Raw genomic sequence first — 21,186 nt, 5'->3', positions numbered from 1 at the left:
TGCCACCCCCCAATTTGGGAGACTGTTTGGACCCCTGTTTTTACCTGGGCGCTCCTTGCATTTGTCACCTGTCTTGCTTGGGTGTTGTCTCCTCATCTTCCTGTGGCTCCCTCCCCCAGTGATGCTAGTTTAAAGCTCGCCGTACGAAATCAGCCAACCTGGAAGAGAAGACACGATTGCCGTTAGGAGAGAGGTGAAGCCCATCCCACCCCAGCAAGTTCCCTGCCCGAAAGCATAGGTCATTATCAAGAAACCCAAGACCTGCCTGGCGGCACCAACTGCACAAACGCCATTTGACCTCGCAGGTCTCATGTCGTCGTCCCCGCCTACTCACCGAAAGAAGAGAGGAGAATACCACCTGCGCCCCGGTCTCCTTAAGCTTATTCCCCAGAGCTTTGAAATCCTTCATAATGTGGTTAGGGTTGCCCCTGGCCATGTCATTCATCCCCACATGGATGACAACCATGGGGTACTGGTCTACAGGTCGGATGTAGGCCGGGATCCTCTCCATGATGTCTCTAACCCGAGCCCCAGGCATGAAGCAGACCTCTCATGCCATGGGGTCAGGCCGACAGATGGGACCTTCCAGTCCTCATAGGATGGATTCTCCGATGACGAGGACCCGGGTTTCTTCCTGCTGGTGTTTGCTCTCTGCCCATTCTTTATCATGTGGGGAGTAGCATCATCCTCGCCAGAGGCAATTTCACTTTCTCCATCACAGCTGCCAGGGCGTTGAACCTGTTCCCCAGGAGCTGAGCATAAGTGGGGATATGCTCAGCATAGTCCTACTTAATTTTAAGATGCCCAGCTCCCAGAGTGGAATTCATACCAAATCAGATGCCTACAGTTTTCCTGTGCAATTGATGGAGAAAGACACCTAGGACTGGGACTCACAACAGCCAGCAGACTGAGCTGAAGGATGGTTAAGAAAGCCAATATAATTGCTGACATGGCATATCTCTCTCTAAATTAGCACATTTCCTGAAATCAGCTAACTTAGACTCTTATACTCCTCCCTAGTCATTTATCCAAGTTTCTACTTCTTGTAAGCTTCCCTTTGTGTTTTAGTTCACTGAAGATTTCCCTGCTCAGCCAAACCAAGCTAAGCCAAGCTTGTCTTCTGCCATGCTTGCTAGTCTTCCTGCATATTGGGATGGTTCATTCCTGATCCCTCAGTAAGGTTTCTTTAAAATAGTCAGCCCTCCTGGACTCCCTTCCCCCTCAGACTAGCTTCCCAGAGAATCCAGTACAACAATTCCCTGAGTGAGTCAAAGTCTGCTTTTCTGAAGTCCAGGGTCCTTAGTCTCTTGCTGTTCTTTCTTCCTTTCCTCAGGATCCTTAGTTCAGTTATCTCAGGTGTGGGCAATTATTTCGGGTAGAGGGCCACTTACTGAGTTTTGGCAAGCCATCAAGGGCCGCATGACAGGCAAGTAGGGTCAGATAAATATTAACTTTCTAAATTTTTTAGGAGTCCTGCGGGCCAGATAGAAAGGCCTGGAGGGCCGCATCCGGCCCCGAGCCACATTTTGCCCCCCCTGAGTTATCTCATGGTTGCTGCTGCCCCAGTTACAATCCATTTGTATATTCTCCACTAATTCTTCCCTGTTTATGAGCAGCAGGTCAAAAAGAGCATGGCTTCTAGTTGGACTTCCCACCGTTACACCGGGAAGTTGTCCCCAGCACTCTCCAAAAAATGGATGAAGAAAGCAGCACAGCGTACACAAGAGGAGAATGCATTGGGAGGTATGAGGCTGGGTCCTCCCTAGAGATACTCTGCCTGCCAGACTGGGGATCACCAAGAATTGAGCCAAATTTAGGCACAGATAAGTTGCATTAGTGCACATCCATTGATGTACACTGTGCTAACGTGCACTAGTACATCGGTATGTTTACTAATGCAACTTAGCTATTCGCGCCTAAATTTGATACATGCTTTATGTAGCCTAAAATCGTCATTGTTAAGGCACATTAAGGATGCACCCTTGTAGGCATGCACCCTTAATATGCCTTAAACATGTCAATTTTAATCTAAGCCCTCTTAAAAGAGGCACATGTAGATGCGCCCTTTGAATCCTAATCCTGTTCTGTAAACTGCTTGCTCTCCCTCCCAGCTACAAATTTAGTAAGTGTCACTCAAGTTCCATCCTCCAAGTCATTAATGAAGATTGAACAGTACTGGAGCCAGCATGCCCCACTAGGAAGCCACACTTGTAAACCTTCTTCCAGTTTTACTTTTGGGCAATGATGAATATTGTTGGGGCAAAATTATCCAGACAGGCATGCATATACCTTATAGTGTCTTAATTTATTCTGAATGTCCTTAATTTGAATGTGTGGGAAACTAAAATCAATAGGTGCCTATACACATGCTCCTACACATTCCAGTTAGAATTCAGTGGAACAGATTAATTAATCAAGTCTGCTCCACATTTTCATTAAAGCACTCTAACATCACAGTGCCACCACAGTGTCATGTGTATAAGCTCCTTCAGGTTTAAAAATGGTTGCTGGGGTGCTTTAACTAAAGTTTGTTGAATGAGCTTTAGTTAAAGCATCCTACAACCATTTTTAAATGTGTGGGGGCTTAATACACCAGTTGTCTTTCCTGCCTGGTGCAGGAGGCTGGACCCAATAATCTTCCGAGGTCCCTTCCAACCTCACAATCTATGAATCCTCTTTTGAACCCCCGTTCAGGTAGTTGAAGCCTACTGTTAAATCTCCTCTCATTCATTCTCCTCTTCTCTAGATTAAATAAGCCCAGTTTCCCCAGTCTCTTTCCTGTCAGGATAAGCACTTTAAGTTTAGGCATTTGTAAATAGTTGTAGACATGTCCAAAATGACCCTCATCAGTTAGAAAAATTATCTGAATTGAGCTGGATGGAATTAAAAAATGATATGTATAAAGTACAAGGCAGGGTAAATGTGTACCTTATAGAGTAACTAAACGAGAGAGATATATGGCATAAGATTTTGTGAGGTGGAGCTCACTAGGGTATGGACAGATGAGGAAAGGTAAACAGCTTTATTCTTTTGTTAGTTCTGTGTCTTAGCTTCCTGGTTCGTTGAAGAGGCAACAGTGGGAATTATTTTATTATTCTTTCCATCCTCTTATCCAATAGTATATTTCGGGGAAGGTATTAAACTGAGCAACATATTTAATTGCACAAATTTCTGAGGACTGCTTTGGGAATAGGATAGTTGAACTGACAGAGCACTAAGTAAATATTTTGACTGGTGTGTTATTTCCTTATACATGAGACACAGATAATCATAGTACAAATGTTTGGAAGTGTTTAAATAGTTGCATGCATTTGGCAATAATATGTTTCGATGATATGAAGCAGACAAGCTCTGTTTCTTATCAAATGGAATATCTGCTCATAAAAAAGAACTTGGCAATACCTGCTTTATTTTAAAAAAAGGCAAGAAAACCTAAAATCAATAGATGCAATTGCTTTGAAATTTATTAAGAATTAGTTTTCTATGGAAGAGTCTGCTTATAATAATCCCACTGCATCCATAGTAGAAATATCCTGATTTGTGGTGTATAAAAGCACAGCTACTTGATACTGGTAAATCAGGGACAGCAGCTCTTTCAGGTTAGCCAGTATAGCCTGGTCTCTGAAGCTAACAGGAATTTAGTTCATACTCTACTATCCATGCAGTTACTAAGAATTTTTAATTTATTAATCAATTGTTTTTTAACTAAAGTAAGTCTAGGCCTCAATGCTTCCAAAAATAAACTGTAAGAACTACAGGTGCATGCTAACTGTGTTGCACTGCCCAGTTTATTCACTCATCTATTGGTCTGTTCAACTGAATCTCTTTTCTCCAAAACTGGGAAGTCTAATTAGAATACTAATGCATTACTTGCTAAGATCTATGCTTTGCTTTCCACTTCTATTATTTTCTTAGACATTACAGTAGAATGCCAAACAATCATTCCCCAATCAACTGCATGTCCAATCAATTGCAAGTTGTTTCTGCCATATAATTTCTTTCCATTTAACCACTCAGAAAGGAGAGAGGGGACTCTAACTTTGAACCATTTTAAAAGGGTAGGTGGAGCTGCCTCTAGGGAGCTCACTTTAGTGTTAGACTGAAACCATTACCTCTGTAGGCTCCTGTAGCAGGAACAAAGGAGCAAAATCACTATAAATTTAACCCTGAAGGACATAAGGCTAATATTGCAATGATGTTGAGGTGCCTGTATTGCCACAGTAACATGCAGTGGTAACAGTCACATCATACAGATACTGATTACCTGCATGTTTTCCTAACTACACTGGGGTTGGATCCAATTAGTATGGTTGCTCAGTGTTCTACTGTAATTAGAATCTCTGCAATTATAGATAAGATTTACTGAATCTTACTTAATTGCCTTACTTTATAGGTGTTTAGAGTTTGCTGTGTGCTGACTAATTTCACAGAACGATAGCAGTGCATTAAATGAATGTGTACTTGAACTGAGATGACAAAAAGGGAGAATTATTTGTAGCATCATCATTTGTGTAATGATGTTTACCATTGTTATCTTTAATTTCACTTTTTAAAGTTTTCCCTTTTGAAATTGCCTTTTCAGTTGTGTCTCTTATCTTAGCATGTCACAAATAACATTGTATACCTATATTAAAAGTCCCTAAATTATATTCTGATCTGAGTTCTATGTAAATTTTGCTTGTCTTATTGATATCAAAATATGGTCCATAGCTTTTAGAAAGGAAAATGTGAGTGGACAGGAAATGGTACTTGAGTGAAGAAGGCAGATGAAACAAGTCACCTTGATGAATAATGATTTTCTCTTCACAAGTAATTAACACACATATTAATTGCATTATTTTGCTATCGTTCCACTCATCTCTCTCTTGTCTTACACTGATAGCATCATCATCCTGTCCTTAAAAATTCAGTCATAAAGATCTGCTTCCTTACTCATCAGTCCCACTGCTCTCTCTCATTTCCATTTTCCCCACTGTATCAAACTTCATGTCATTGCTTCTCAGTACAACTCTCTCCCCTCTACGTACCCAGTTTCATATTTCCTCTGCCCAAACTACTGTTCAAGCCAGTAGACTGGCATTTGTGGAATTGTGTTTAGTGCCATGCGAAGGAGACTTTTTTCACATAACAAGACTTAGCGGCTTTGAGATTTCTGGTTAGAACAGTTTTGGTTCTCCCCAAAACATGCAATTATATCTTTAAAACTTCTAGAATCTTTTTCTGAATGCTTCAGAAATTAAATACAAAACCTCATTGAAATGGATTCTTTTATACCAGTGATTGCAATAGAAGTTTTAAAACATCATTAAATTTCAATGCACCCTTTTGGCACTAAGGTAAATACGTTACAAGTGAAAACCAAAGGAGAGTTTGTCTCATAGTATTTCATAAAGAAATCAGAGTGAACCAGTCATCAGTCATTTCACTTCCGGGCCTACTCTCTCTTCTTCCTTACACCTACCAGAGAATACCATATTATCAGAAACAAGACTTTCCATACAGCTGTACTGTATATCTGTACAGCTTCTACTGCAGTGGGTGTCTAATTGTGTGTGCGTGTGTGTGTGTGTGTGTGTGTATACACACGCTCACACACACACATAAAAACATTACTACTAAAAATCTTTTGCAATCTACATTTATACTATCCAGTCACAAAATATATCAAGTAGTTAAGTCTCATAGAAAACATATCATGAAAGAGGCAAGGATTTCTTAGGGTGATATCTTGTACTGGACTAGCTATGTAGATGGGATACAGTTAGAAAAGATTTTGAATGCAAGTCATTCTTTCTGAGGTCTCATATCACAGGGAGCAAAGCACAGCCTAGTGAAAAACAGCAGAGGGGAGGGGGTGAGAGAAATGGCCGGGGGCAGCAGGCACACAGGGTGCTTACAGATATGCAGGCAGCCTGTTGGGGAGGTGCTCTAATTTATGGTGCTTTACACAAAGTGCCATGAGTTAGAGTACCAATGAACCCAACAGGCCCTGTTGGGTGGGAAGGCTCAAGCCTGCCTGCACTGGACCTGGCCAGCAGGCAGGGGCACTCCAGCAGCTCCCCAGGAGGCTGCCAGACTGCCTTTCTCCCCACTCCCACTATCCCCCATCCCCCACTTCCTCCCACCCTGTGTAGCCATGTTCCCAAGTTTGCCTTTGAAAGGTGTTAGCAGGTTTGTTTTGAGCATGAGGGTGCTGAGATCCAATATGCAATATGTTGTTGCAATCTGTCTACTTCATGTTTTTTAAGGTATTTCAGGCAGAGAGCTGTGCCTTCATGGTATGCAATGTTAGTGTATAGTCTGGTTGCACGAATGGCCTTCTCAGGGAGATGGCTGATGTTCTGTTGAGGAAGTCTGATGTTGTGTACAAAACTTGCTCTTTTTGTGACAAGTGGTTTCAGGATTGTTTCTATGAATCTTGATAGCTCTTCAGTGAGGGTCCCACAACTGGATATGATGGCTGTGTCAGGGTTACCTTGTTTGTGGATCTTTGGGAGCATATTCCTGGCATGGGAGAGTAGGGAATAAGTGGAAGTAGCTTTTCCTAAACCTGGTATGGGAAAGATTTGATTACATCTTCCAGTTTCAGAGCAAATTCTTCTGTGGGATAGTCCCCAAGTTCTTTATAGTATTTGGTGTTGGACACTTGTCTGTTGGCTTCATTGATATAGTCTTGATGGTTGAGGATACCTATAGCTCCACCTTTGTCTGATGGTTTCATCACTGTTTTGTTGTTGGATCTTAGTGACGATATGGCTTTGTCTCTTTCCTCTCTACGTAACACTTTTAAAAGGCAAACTTGGGAAGAAAAATTCATAATCTGGCTGGACACTAAAAAACAAAGACTAAACATATAGGCACATTGTATTTTAAACAACAACTGAATTATTTCTATACAGGAAAGGGAGAATGACCCTCCTCCCTTTTGATAGGCCTTGATCTCTCAGTAATCAGCTTCTTTTCTTTTGCTAATCCCCTGGAAAATGTTCTCATTCCCTCCCTTCTGGTGTTTTTTTATGCTATACCTGGCTCCCTGGCATATACATACTTTTTCATTTCACGATGTGCTAGAGATCTGCCACTTCTGAGCAGACTCAGTTAATCAAGTCTTCTCTGCACGTGAGCTGACGCACTGTGCTGCACCACATACAGTTGTATAAGTGGTGAAATGTGTTTCAGCACACAGAAAATAATGGCAGTGAGCTTTTGAACTAAGCACCTTCAAGGTGTTCTAATTCAAAAGTGCACCGCCGCCATTTTCTCAGCACTGATGCACATTTTGCTGCTTATACAACTGCAAGCATCACTGTGCCAGGCGCCTTTCAAAGCACCTGGTGCTGCAGTGCTTGCACATGTAAAAATGCTCCCTGTGATCAGAGACCTGAGGAAGAATATCTTGCATTTGAAAGCTTGTTTAACTTTATCCCAACTACATAGTTGATCCAATAAAAGATATCACCCTAAGAAATCCTTTCCTCTTGCTTAATTTTTGGACCATGATGGCTACAACATCATTATTATACTACTGGAAAGTATATCAGAAATTTGCCATATTTTCAAATAATGCTTTTATAAATGAAGTTATCAAGGGCAAATCTCAAACATTTGTCTACAAGTGATTAACAATTACTAAAGTTGTAAAGTAAACACTTTAGGATGGCGCGGGTCATCTTTATAGCTGAGAGAATTGGGCAGTGCAAAGAAAATGATGTGGTGAAGAACAAGATTTATTGTTGCATCAGGAAATTATTCACCAGCCATGCCAATACTGTTATTAGATAAAACCACAGCCTGAAACTGGAGGTCTGGACCTTTCAGAAATGTAATATATCATGTGTACAAACTGCTTTATGGCTTCTGTTATATATTTCTGCCTGTGTTGTGTACTGCTACAACCTCTTTTCTATGTCTACAGCTCATCTAATAGGTTTGTGGCATTTTTATGTATGTTATGGTGCATACTATTTTTCTTGTCTCATGTTTTTACGTCGACTAGATTTTTTTTTAAGTATATTACTTGCTATCTCATTGCTATGTGTATATAGAATAAATTGGTATTTGGCATTTACTGGAGTACTTCTAGGTCATTGTTTTTGGTTTTCATTTGCTCATAAACCAAGCAGATAAGGAAAAGATAAATGGGAGAGACATGCTGTTTTCATTTTAAATTTGTGTTTAAATTATAGAAGGTTCTTGATGTTAATTGTTTTTTAGATAATTCAATTCGGTTTCCATCATCTTGTGAAAGATACTTTAATTACAATGCCTCAGTGCAAATAGCTCAGTGATTAAATCCAAACCTGCCCCATAAAGAGATTTTTCAGAGAATATCAATCCCAATTTCAAGGATAATATTCTCATGTAAAACTGCTTGTCCAGTTCTCTTGGAACATACTGCTGAGCTGAAGCAGACTTATGCAGGTCCTTGGTAATAAAACTAGCATTTTGGCCTTGTGCAAAAAATGTTTTTTACTATTAAAAAAAACAAAAAAAATCAACTACCAGAACCTGTTCCCCTTTCTAGGCATTTGAATAAATTAGGTGCCTGGCTGAAATCCTATTTCATTATGCTAGTGTTTCTGAAAAACCATGTATTTTAGGAGTCAGAGGGGAGAGATAAACACTTTACCCCCACACACTCTAAATCCCAAAGAATGTGGTTAACATGCTTCATTGTTAGTTCAATATTTGGTATTTCACATTAATAGTTTTAGTCCTCTTTGACTAGGTACAGACATTCAAAAAGTCCAGGACAGAATAGATCTCAGTTACACAGTTTTCTGTAAGATTCATAGTTTAGATCAGTCAGCCTGGATGTTTCAGGCTATTGTTCTTTCCTGGCTCTACAGAACAGCATGAAGGGGAAAAGAAGCAGAGCTAAGCAGCAACACTTAACATAATTCCTACAGTTTTTGCAAGCTACCTACCAGTGCCAACCTAAATCTGGCCAAAGTTTGAAAAGCCGATATTTGGAGAGTGCCTAAAACCTACTATTTCCCCAGATCATTCAGCACTACCATATTCAGCACAACCACTGCTCTTCTCAGATACCCACCTCTGACAAGCCCAGAGACACTTATTTCCATCTGAAACCACAAACCATGCAGAGAAGACTGACCCTTTCACCAGATTCCTTGCATCCACTATGGAAGGTCTGAGGGGTGAGAGAAACAAACCGAGGGAAAAAAAACCACGGAACTGATGAACTTTTAGGATGTGAGATGGACATTGCACTGACAGTTATTTTGATGAAAAATGCAGCATAGAAGAGTCAGATTCTGCGGGGTGGGGGAGATATATTGAGGGACTAGAAAATGTATTTTGAGATGAGGTGGAAACATTTTAAGGGAGACCTTTGTTAAAAGTCTGGCAACACAACACTTTGAAACCATCTGTTCTAATTGCATATGTTATCATTTGTAGGCACATCTATCTTGAGATAAACATCCTGAAACCTTTAAAGCTTGTATTTTTCCTAATGCGACAGAGAACATTGTGTATTGTTTTCCTTTATAGGTCCTTTAAAGATACTTTTACTCAACAATCTTTTCTTTTTCTTTTCACCTCTCTCCAAAAGTAAACAATTAGCTGTCACAGGATTGACGTCAGAGCAGGTATATGGTAAGAAGGTATCTTTCACATGGAGTTCTACTGGCGTACACCAGGCTGGAATTTGGCCCTGGGAGTTTGTACTCTTCCATTTTTTACTAATGATGCCCAGATATATACAGAAAGATGCACGTTAACATTTTACTTGGTGCCAAATTCTGTCTACATTGAGTAATCTTTTCCTGTGCCAGTAGTCCCAGTGATTTTCAGAGACTGTTTGAGAAGTGAATTACTACTCATCATGATTATATTACATTACACTACTCAACATGATAATTATGAGTATGATTATATTATCACAAGTACACTAAACTAATAATTACTCAACACAAATGTAATTAGAATTCCAAGGTAACTAAAATTTGAGTGATATTTTTTAATTTCCTAAACTGAACAGAAGAAACAAAATAGAAAATTATTTGTGCTTGACTCTATTATGTATTAATTTAGTGTGTGTGTGTGTGTGTGTGTGTGTGTGATGTGATGTGAAAATAAACATGTTTATTTTTCTCCTTTACTCTATTTGATTCCAATTTTATTGTATCTGCTCATTTTGGTTGCATTATATGTTTACTATATGCCTCTCATTCTCAGATGTAATAGCCTGGAGAAGCCTGAAATATACCACAAACTTTCTTGAGAAAATGAAAGTCAGTATATAGATATATACTATTAAATATTTACTATCTATATACTGTACTATATGGAAAAAAAGAAATATAAACATATTCTTTTAAGGTTAGTTTTAAAAGGAAAATATCATTATATAGAAATGAAAATAGGTGATAGGAATCTATACTGTAAACATTTGTAAAGGATAGAAATGAAACATAGAAAAGGTTTGAGGGAAAGAAACATTAGAGTGTATTAGCTTTTTTCATTTGTTCTGCAAGACCTTTGCAGAAATATCAAATAGAAATATCAAAAAGCTAGAACTCTTAGAAAATTATCTAAGAACAGTTCATTTTTGGATGATAGATTTCAGTTTTACTGCACAAAGATCTTAAATTATAATCCTATAACCCACAACAGCATTATATATGTCTATAGCAAGCAACTTTTATCTGATGTTCTTTGAGTTCTGGTCAAGTGGATCTGAGTGAATAATGTGAACATTTTCCTAATATATGCTTGAATTTAAATCCCAATTTTGATATATCTATGTTCACAGCTCATTTGTTTTAGATTCTCATTAACACTTTACTAGATCAAGAACTTCTAAAAAGTGAATGTTAAGGGCTAGATTATATGCTGTCCACAATAAAAGCTGCACACTTCTTCCAGTAGTGTTATGAGAAATAATAGTTGCTTATGATCAGTAAGTATGCATCAGAACCCTTCTCTCCCATGGTTCTCTTGCTTTTATGGAGGCACACAATTCCTGCCACTGCTTAGGATGAAACAGATGCACAAGCAGAGAGCACTAAGTCATGCCCCCTTCTTCTCTCCACCACCTTTACCACTGATTTGCTCATAAAAGAAAGGAGGGAAAAAGAGGTCTTTGCTTGCAGGAACAGCTGTTTTGAGTAGACTTCCTTTTTATGCCTTTCAAGAGGTCAGTCATGAACTACTCTTAAGGCTGACCTGCAAAGGAAATGGTAACAATAACATCATATTTACTGTTTTTTCTCTTTTTTCTCTTTAGTTTGTTGCCCAGCCCAACTGTCAGCAGCTGCTTGCATCTCGCTGGTACGATGAGTTCCCAGGCTGGAGGAGACGACACTGGGCAGTGAAGATGCTAACATGTGTTGTGATAGGACTCCTTTTCCCTGTCTTCTCTGTGTGCTACCTGATAGCTCCCAAAAGCCCACTGGGGCTGTTCATCAGAAAGCCATTTATCAAGTTTATCTGCCATACTGCATCCTACTTGACTTTTCTCTTTTTGCTGCTGCTTGCCTCTCAGCACATTGACAGGTCAGACTTGAACATGCAGGGACCACCACCAACCATCGTCGAGTGGATGATATTACCGTGGGTCCTGGGTAAATGTATTACTAAAGAAAATACAATGAAAAATGCTAGACCCTTACATAGTTTGCCCATCAGGATTGAAGCAGGCAGATAGATTAGGGGTATGTGGTCATAAGAACTTAGACCAAAGTTATTGGTTTAGATCAATATAGGTCCATCTAATGTAACAACTGACATAGTTTATGATAATTAAGGGAAAAATTGACAAATCTAATGTGTGCGGTTGGTCACCTGGGTAATGCTACACCATGGTGAAAAAAGGGCAAATTTGGGGGGAGTTTCTTAATGATTTTAGCTGGTGATTAATTTGTGCCTTGAAGTATGAAGACTGATAATCTTTGTGATTTCTCTAGTACAGATGTTGGTTTGATATATGCAAAGCATCTAATTTGAAGTTAAACAGTCTATTTACATTTTTTAAGAATTTATTTACTTTCATTATCTTTTGAATGATCTCTCATTTAATGATTCTTTTTTGGCTGCAACAATGTTCTGAAACAGAGAACAAGGCATCCTTTAGCATTTTCAGTATCAGTAGTTATAGGGTTTGTTGTTTGCTAACCATAAGGATTTCCAAAGGCAACACTCATGCCTTACAAGTAACAAAAACATAAATGTTATGGTTAGGACTGGTTGACATTTTTCAATAGTGTTTTCATCAAATGCCTTTTTTTCCCCTAAAAAATATTTTCTTTTTGGAAAAATTATTGACTAGGCCCAGTCAAAAATAACTGAATAAAATATTTTCCCATCAGAACATAAAGATTTATTTAAATCAGGAGTTTTCCTGTGGAAAAATAAATGTCTTTTCTCCCTGAATTTCCTGCCTGCATAAGTGAAAGCAAGCATTTCAGTGAGGGCTGCTCCAAAAACCATTATGTTGTTTGGGTCATATCCATATCAGCCTTTGTGCCTGCAGTACCTCATAAGAGTTATCGTTACAAGTCACTCAGGTTCCCGTTCTCTCCTACCACTCCTGTTCCCTGGCCAAACTGTATCTCCATGACATGCTGAACTCTCACTGTGGCTTATTTTGGTTCAGTTTAAACCTAACCTATTTAAGCTAAACTGAAATAAACCTCGATAAACCAAAACAAGACAATTCCCACTCATTTCATTGCATTGATTTCATTAAATTGGTTTAGTGAATTTGGTGCCACTTATACAGACAAGGTCATCATACATCCTAACTTCAACCACTCTCTTTAGGTCTCTGATTTGTTACCATTCCCACAATTCTCTATTAATCTACTTCTGTCCATTTCCACAACCCATCCTCAACTCCTGGCCCTGTTAACTGGACTTCTTGACTGTGACATTTAGAATCCATTAGCTAGTGCTTGGCGCTCATGGGGTTAATTAACAAGGATTTTTATTTCTTCATAGAGCTGTAGCAATGCAAACCATACAAAAGGGGGCAAGAAAGAGCTGAGTTCATACGTCTTCTGTATTGTGCAAGAGCATGGCTGCACATCCAAAGGCAGAGGGCAATATGCAAAAACTACTGCATGCTGGGAAGTTCTGGGAGGGATTGGGCTGCCAGAGGCAGGCATGGTGCCTTCTGGAATTTTCCCTAAGATAATATAGTTTAACACAATTCCCAGTAACCAGCTGCATACTAAGATTTATCGTCTTTGTTTGTGACATTAAAAGAAGTCAATATCTAGCTGTTATTATTGCTGAGAAATTAATCAATCTGGCAGGCTGGATGGAGTTACAAATCATACTGACAAGCCAAGCTAACGTCAGTATGTTTGAGAGTCGTACTGAAACAACAGAATTCTTCAATAAATTATCCCAGCTTTTATACTAACATGAAGCAAATAAACAGAAATCATATTGATCCTGGCACATTCCTTCCTTACTGATAACAGCCTGGTCTTGAGGAAGGGAATTGGTGCCACCTGTCCTGTAGTTACTCTGTTCTGGTGCACTCATGCAAGTGTGGGTAGTAACTTTATTTTCCAGGGTGCCAGAATGATGCACCTAGAGAATAGAGATCACTGTGTCTGGCTTGTTCCCCCAGTGTACCTGGATTAGGGTGAAGTCAAGACAATGATAATTATTGCTTAGCTGTTATAGGACTTGAATACATTTTCAAGCAGATTGTGTCATTATCCTACTTTCTAGAGAGTAATGCTGAAGTAAAGAGAGAAGTGACTCACCTAAAGTTGTACAGCAGTCAGTAGAAAACAAAAAATCCTTCTCTACTTACTCTTTTGTTTTTTGTGGGGGGAAGGAAAGGGTTCATGTGGAAGGGTACTCACACTGAGAAACTCAAAATCACAAAGCATTTTTCCACTAACCCAGACACTTGTGTTTTTAAGGGATACTCTCAGCTCTACAAACTGTGTTTTTACTTATCAAAATAACCTCTTATGGTCAGGTTCTGCCACCATTACTGATGTTGAATGGTCCCTGTCTCTCATAGCATGCACATGAAATCAGTGGAACAACACACATGAGTAAATGCTCACCAACATGAATAGAATTGAAAAATTCAGGCACAAGCATCAATGGGTTGATGGAGATTCTCACTGACCTGATAGAGATTATTTAATAGTTTTAAAGGTGTCATTTAGTCTGACTTCCTACATAACGCAAACTGTAGATTCTACCCAGTGTTTCCTGTACCGATCCCAACAACTCATGTTGGAATTAGAGCAAGCCACTTAAAAGTTACATTTCCCATTGGAAGGCCACCCAGGCACATACACTGAATGGCTGACTCACCAGGCCACTAATATTACTGTTGCAGGCCACACGTTGTGCATTTCTGAACTAGAGGATATCTTTAAAGAAAGCATTCATGATGAGCGATAGGGAATTTATTACATCTCTAGGCCAGTGGTCTCCAAACTTTTTTGACCGCGCACCCCTATCAGTAAAAAATTTTTGAGCACGCACCCCCAATATATGTATATTTATATAAATATACATCTAAATAGAAGTTCTAATATTTTCTTCCTGCACCCCAGTGGATCGTCTTGTGCACCCCCTGGGGTGCATGCACCCTATTTTGGAGACCACTGCTCTAGGCAATGTGTTTCAGTGGTTCACTGCACTCACTGTTAAAAATATACATGTTATTTTCAACTTAAACTTTGCTGTGTTCAACTTCCAGCCCTTGGTTCTTATAACACCTTTGTTTACAAGGTTAAGAAAATCTCCAGTGCCAATTTGCTATTCCTGTCTGGGGAATTATAGACTGTGGTCAAATCACCTCTTCAACTTTTCTTCCATAAGCTATATTATTTTTCATTTTTCATTGTAAAGGATAACTTCCAGGTTGCAAATGAGTCTTTTTCCACTTCTCTGAACTCCGTTGTAAAATACAGTACCCTTATACTAAGGTGACTGAAAGCTCTGAAAACTGTTTCCTAGATGCGTATGAAAAGTTTTCAAGCACTATACTAAACAGATGCATCTCTAGGGAAAAAAGCGTATTTTAAAATTGGGATCATAAACAACTAATCTCTTTCCCCTAAGCAAAGGTTATCCTGGAACACATACAATTCATGTCAAAACTCATTTTTAAATAATAGGATTATAGGATTCTTTGTTTGTCTGTCTCCTTGTTAGAACAGTTCTGAATGTAATTTGCATTTTAACTGCTACCTCTCCTATTCTGAATACAGAGAACTAGGAGTTATACTTGTCCTGATGTATTGTCAGTGTAGATCTCGCATGTGTCCATAATTTAGAACTTAGTGGGCATGTCTACATGTGTGCTTTAGTGCACATTAGCATGTTTTAATGTGCATTAAAGCATCATTTAAAAACTGTGCTCTTTAGTTAATGCACATTAAAACAGGCTAATGCAAATTTTCCTAACACCTTGCAATGAGGGCATTTTTACCTGTGTTCCCAGTGCAGCACCAGATGCTTTAATTAGTTTTAATAAGCGAGTATATGTGTGTCACTGCACACCCCTGTGCTGAAGTAAAGGCGGCGGGGCACTTTGAACTAAAGCTCATCGGATGTGTTTTATTTCAAAGTTCACTGCTGCCATTTTGCCAGTATGGAGATGTGAGGTTATGCTGATACACATGATGTGCAAGGCTGCCGGAGCATGTCAATTTCCGAACTCAGAAAATTGCTCTGCTAAATTTGCAGTGCATCAGAACATTCTCCCCATATGTGTGTAGGAGCCCGGAGGTACTAGATTTAATGCAAATTAATGAAAGCACGTTAATTCACATATAAACATGCCCAATAAGTATCAGGATTTCCAATAATGATCTCGCTTTCTGGAGATCAAACACTGATAACATTTTCCTACTAAGACAGTATGTCTAGACAAGATGCTAGAAGCACAGTAGACTAATTCTACTGCGTATTAGCATGTCACAGCAAAGCCATGCTGATACATAGTAGAATTAGTCTACTGCACATTAGCATCATGTAAAAACTGTGCTCCAGCAGTACTGCACAGTAGTGCCAATTATGGCACATTCATGCATGTGTAGACATGCCCAGGATATAGTAGGATGCTGGATGCATACTGTTACCATATTTTTAAAGTATCATCAGAAAAAGGGGGCTTCTTGCATACAACCCATATTAGGCTATGTATGCAAGAAGACAACTGAGTTTATTAAAAAGTCTCCAGAAAACTTCTTCATTCATTTCTCTATTTTACATGGTTGCATAAGTGTGATATTAAAATATGTGGCAAGCATCTTTTGACTAGAAATCAGTATAACTGGGACTAATAAAATAATGTTAAGAAAAGAGTTTTAGAAAAATTTCCAATAGAAGCAGTGTAATCCTTTTGGTGTGGCACGTATAGACAAAGCTAAAAGTATAAAAGGGAAAAGTCATCCCTTGATAGGGAGATTGATTTGAATTATATCATTATTAATTTTTAATTCAGCATGAAAAACGTAGAAAGATCTTTGCACTCGAAATATAAAGACATGATCCCTGTCCTGAAGAACTTACTAATATTAAGGAAATGAGCAAGAATCACTTGAACAACAACAACCAACAAAAGGACAAGGGAAGAATGAAGGTCAATCTTTTCCATTACTACATTCTCTGTGTCTATGTTGGATTCCTTTTGGCACCATATGAGCAATGCTAAAAGGATAAAGCACCTTTCCCGTATGTCCCTGGCATAAAAGGCTCTTTGGCCCACATAGAACTTTTGGTACAGCTCTACACCATCTCAAATCACATCAGTAATATAGAAGGCATATTAAGGGACAGATGTGCATGGTTGGACTAGTTTTAGTTGATAGACAATGCACAGGAATCCATTGCAGTCAAGTTATGATAAGACCTTGGAAGAGCTCAGGAGAAAACAAGAATAGTGGACTATAACAGTGGGGGAAGAGACAGTCAGGCCAATCAGTTCAGTTCATTTTTAAATCTAATAAATTTGTGTTTTAATAAGTTTGTTGGTATTTCTCAGTGTGTTCAGCAAAGGGATAATGGCTCTGAATGCTGTTCAGAGGTAGTAGCAATTTTTGTGAGGTTGGTGCATGTGTTTTCTTCAGGTGGTTGGTTGATTTTTCCTAACCATTCTAAACCAAGTAACATTATAGGACAAAAAGATTGCAGACAATGTGAAAAAGAAATCACCACAGGGTCTGAATGCTGATAAATCTGATTTTCTGTGACTGTACAAGTCCTTTGGGCAAGAGTAAATGAAGATGTCAGAGAAGAGATTAAAATATTTTCCTCTCAAGAGGAAGAACTTCTGTGAGGGGAAAATACTCAAGGAAAAAAATCATCTGTGTTTTTGTTAACTTCTTAGGATTTTGCTCATTTTTTCAACAGAGATGGACATGAACCACAATCCTGGACCCAAATAGTCTAACATTTTGGAGTTTAGTCAATGATGCACTGTAGGATAGGAGTACTGGCGAGATGGGAGTCCAGGAAGGGTGGTCGTTCCTGAAGAAAGTTATCCTTTGGACACAGAGGGAGATAATCCCAGTGCAAGAGAAAGGGGGAAAGAGGCCAAAAAATTTCCTTGGCTAAACAGAGAAATCCAGGGGAGCCTAAGGCAAAAAAGGAGTTATACAGGCAGCAGAAGCAGGGGGAAGCTACCAAGGAGGAGTATACCTACTTGGCCCACACTTGCAGTTAGAAAGGCCAAAGCAACTACAGAGCTAAGGCTGGCAACACAAATTAAAAACAACAAAAAGTCATTTTTTAGGTGTGTATGGAGTAAAAGGAAAACTCAGGACAGCACAGGACCACCACTGAAGAAGCAAGAGGAATTAGTGACAGACGGGGGGACAAGGATGAGCTATTCAATGAGTTTTTTGCCTCAGTGTTCTTGAACAAGGGTCAAGATAAATCTCCTAATGGGTTCTTAGATGGGTATCAGAGGGACACCAGCCCACCAACTGTCAACATTGACTTGGTGCAGAGTCATTTGGATGGACTGTATGTGTTTAAGTCAGCAGGCCCAGATAAGCTGCATCCGAGGGTACTGAAGGTATTGGCCGGTGTCATAGTAGAACCACTGGCATGGCTGTTTGAGCACTCATGGTGCTTGGGTCAGGTCCTGGAGGACTGTAAAAGTACCACTGTGGTTCTGTTTTCAAGAAGGAAAGGAAGGAGGATCCGAGTAATTATAGGCCAGTGAGCCTCACCTCCATCCTTGGAAAAGTCTTTGAAAAGATTATTAAGGATCATTTTTGTGCAAGTCCAGTGGGAAAATTAAGGCAGCAGGGCAACCAGCATGGATTCATAGCAGGCAGATCATGCCTGACTAATCTAGTTTCATTTTCTGACCGGTCACAAAATACTTAGATGCAGGAGTAGAGGTAGATGTCATGTTCTTAGATTTTAGTAAGGCCTTCAATACAATATCTCATCCCTTTCTCATAAATAAATTAAGAGGCTGTGACTTAGATGTTTACACATCCAGTGGGTAGCAGATTGGCTTGGGGGTTGCACCCAGAGAGTGGTAGTAGACAGGTTGTATAGACCTGGAAGGATGTGGGTAGTGGGGTCCCACAGGTGTCGGTCCTTGGACCTGTACTTTTCAATGTATTCATCAGTGACTTGAATGTGGGTGTGAAGTGTACTCTGTCCAGGTTTGTAGATGATACTAAATTGTGGGATGAAGTGAACACTTGAGGGCAGAGAGTGATTGCAGGCAGACCTGGACAGGATGGAAAAGTGGGACAAATGCAGAGTGCTGCACCTAGGGTGTAAAAATATCCAGCACACCTACTGGCTGGGAAGTGACCCTCTCAGCAGCATAGAAGCAGAAAGGGATTTCAGAGTCATAGTGGGCTCCAAGATGAATATGACTTGTTTGACAAAATCGTCAGCAAAACTAACTGCACTTTATTATGCATCAGCAGATGCATGACAAATAGATCAAGGAGGTGATACATCCCCTCTATGCGGCATTGGTCAGACCGCAGTTGGAGTACTGCATCCAGTTTTGGGTGCCATACTTTAAGAAGGATGTGGAAAGCCTTGAGAGGGTCCAGAGGAGGGCCACTCATATGGTTAAGAGTTTACAAGCCAAACCCTATGAGGGGAGACTGAGGGACCTGAACCCCTTCAGCCTCCGTAAGAGAAGGCTGAGAGGTGATCTTGTGGCCACCTACAAATTCATTAGCAGGGCGGTAGCAAGGAATCGGACTGTGTTCACTAGGGTACCTCTTAGGGTAACAAGAAGCAATAGTCATAAACTGACAGAGAGCAGATTTAAGCTAGATATCAGGAAAAACTTCTTCATGGTGAGGGTGGCCAAAATTTGGAATGGGCTTTCAAGGGAGGTGGTGTTTTCCCCACCTTGGGGGTCTTTAAGAGAAGACTGTATAGGCATCTGGCTGGGGTCATCTGACTGCAGCACTCTTTCCTGCCCAGGCAGGGGGTCAGACTCGATGATCTGTTGAGGTCCCTTCCGACCCTAGCATCTATCAATCTATTAATCTATTTTCTAGGGGGAAACCCCCTCCCCCCAAAACTAGATTAAAATTTTCCAGCTTGGGGCCATCTCAAGTACTTAAAATGTCATGGAAATGTCTACCTGATTTTATTATTAATGTTAATGTTTCCTATTTCATAGTGGTTTTACAGAGCATACTTTGCTCTGGTTATACCTAGACTGGTCAGTTCACTTGGCTATGGTAGCAATGATTATGGAAAGTATGTGGCTTTGCTGTTTTTTTTATGTATTATTTTTTGTCAATAATGTGTTCTGATTTTTTGATCTTCCTGTCACATAGTTTTTGCAGATTATTTGTGAGTGAGAATCTACACAGGTGGGGTACCACAGGGTACAAATCATTCACTATGCACCCTGATAGCTAATGACATTCTAGTTGAAATGCATACTATAGAATAGTTTTGTTAGCACCATGGGGAAAGTGTATCTGAAATGAAGTACTGAAAATTGAGTTGTTACAGAGATCTTAAACAAAGTATGATATGGTCACCAAGATTAAAATAACATATAACAAGCTGGTGACAAAGCAATAAAACTGTAGAGTATATCGTTCCCCTTAAAGAAATAAAAAATAGATGCTGCATCTATTTTTGCTAATATGGGAGTATATATAAAAACAAATTACATGACCTTTTAGAATGAGTGCAACTCAAGTCTCAACTTCAATGGGAATGGCTTCAACTTTGCTCAAATAATGTTATTAGTTTGATTATAGGCAAGGATCTTAGCACCACCTATTAATAAGGTTATCTGAAATCTTCTAGAAAAGGATGTTGTTTTAAGTTGCTTATAATTCATCAGAACTTAACCATTTGGGCTGAAATTGTCCATACAGTTGTTCGTTTTAGGATGATTTTTTAAAACATTACCGCCATAATGGTTTAGCCAATTTCAAGGATGAGGTTAAAGAAAAAATATGTTTTTGCCAATGTTAAGAAAACCTTATATCTTTTCTTTGAGAAGCAAGGGATCACTTTTTTCTTATGGATTTGCCTATGGGACAATCCTTAGAAAATTCATCTCAGTCCACACCAATCCCTAGGAAAATCCAGGCCATTTGGCCAAAATAAAAGCCTCTGGAAATTTTCTGTTCACATATTGTCAGTAGAAACTTAGCAGTTTTGCAGCTAAAGTCCCTGAAGATTCCTTACTAACCAGGCATGCTCATACCTTGTCCTTTCAACTTGCAGATCTAGGCTGCTGCAGGATGGGACAAGCTAGGCACTGTACCTACAACTAAGGAATTTTTCTCTTCTCCACATTCATTGTCCTATCTACTTGGTCCAGGCAGCATGGTGAAGGAAGCTGTCTGACTGATATGCGTAGAGGACAGGATCTAGAGGAAGGTGGAAGGAGCTGGAAGGAGGAACCTGGGGGAGGGACTAGGAATGCCATCTATCAGAGAGGAGGCTAGAGAGGGACTAAGAGCCACAGTGGAGGACAGTGACCGTAGCTGGCCAGAGACATACAGCCTGGTAGCTGGGGAAGATTGGGTGAGGGGGAGATTAAGATCAGATGATAAACTCAGTCGGGGAGGAATTATCTGGGTAAGGAGATTGAGAACAGGAAACAGTGGGGTATGGGGGAAAAGGGACCAAAGATGTGATGAGAAGCCAAGGAGTTGGAGTAGAAGTGGAACTGGCTTGGAAAAGGAAGGGAGGGGAGGGGGGGTGAAGAAGAGG

General features: G+C 39.7%; 1 protein-coding gene across 1 annotated transcript in view; it reads left to right on the top strand.

The window, feature by feature from the left end:
* TRPC4 (transient receptor potential cation channel subfamily C member 4) overlaps positions 1-21,186 on the top strand; it is a 308,233-nt gene that overhangs the window by 200,522 nt on the left and 86,525 nt on the right. The window contains exon 4 of the mRNA XM_019525278.1: positions 11,255-11,591. Coding sequence (XP_019380823.1) covers positions 11,255-11,591 — 337 coding nt within the window. The remainder of the gene's footprint in view (positions 1-11,254; positions 11,592-21,186) is intronic.

Source organism: Gavialis gangeticus, unplaced genomic scaffold (genome assembly GCF_001723915.1).
Source record: "Gavialis gangeticus isolate Ggan-Ray unplaced genomic scaffold, GavGan_comp1, whole genome shotgun sequence".
NCBI lineage: Eukaryota > Metazoa > Chordata > Crocodylia > Gavialidae > Gavialis > Gavialis gangeticus.
The sequence above is the reverse complement of the archived record's forward strand: the minus strand, read 5'-3'. Positions and strand labels throughout refer to the sequence as shown.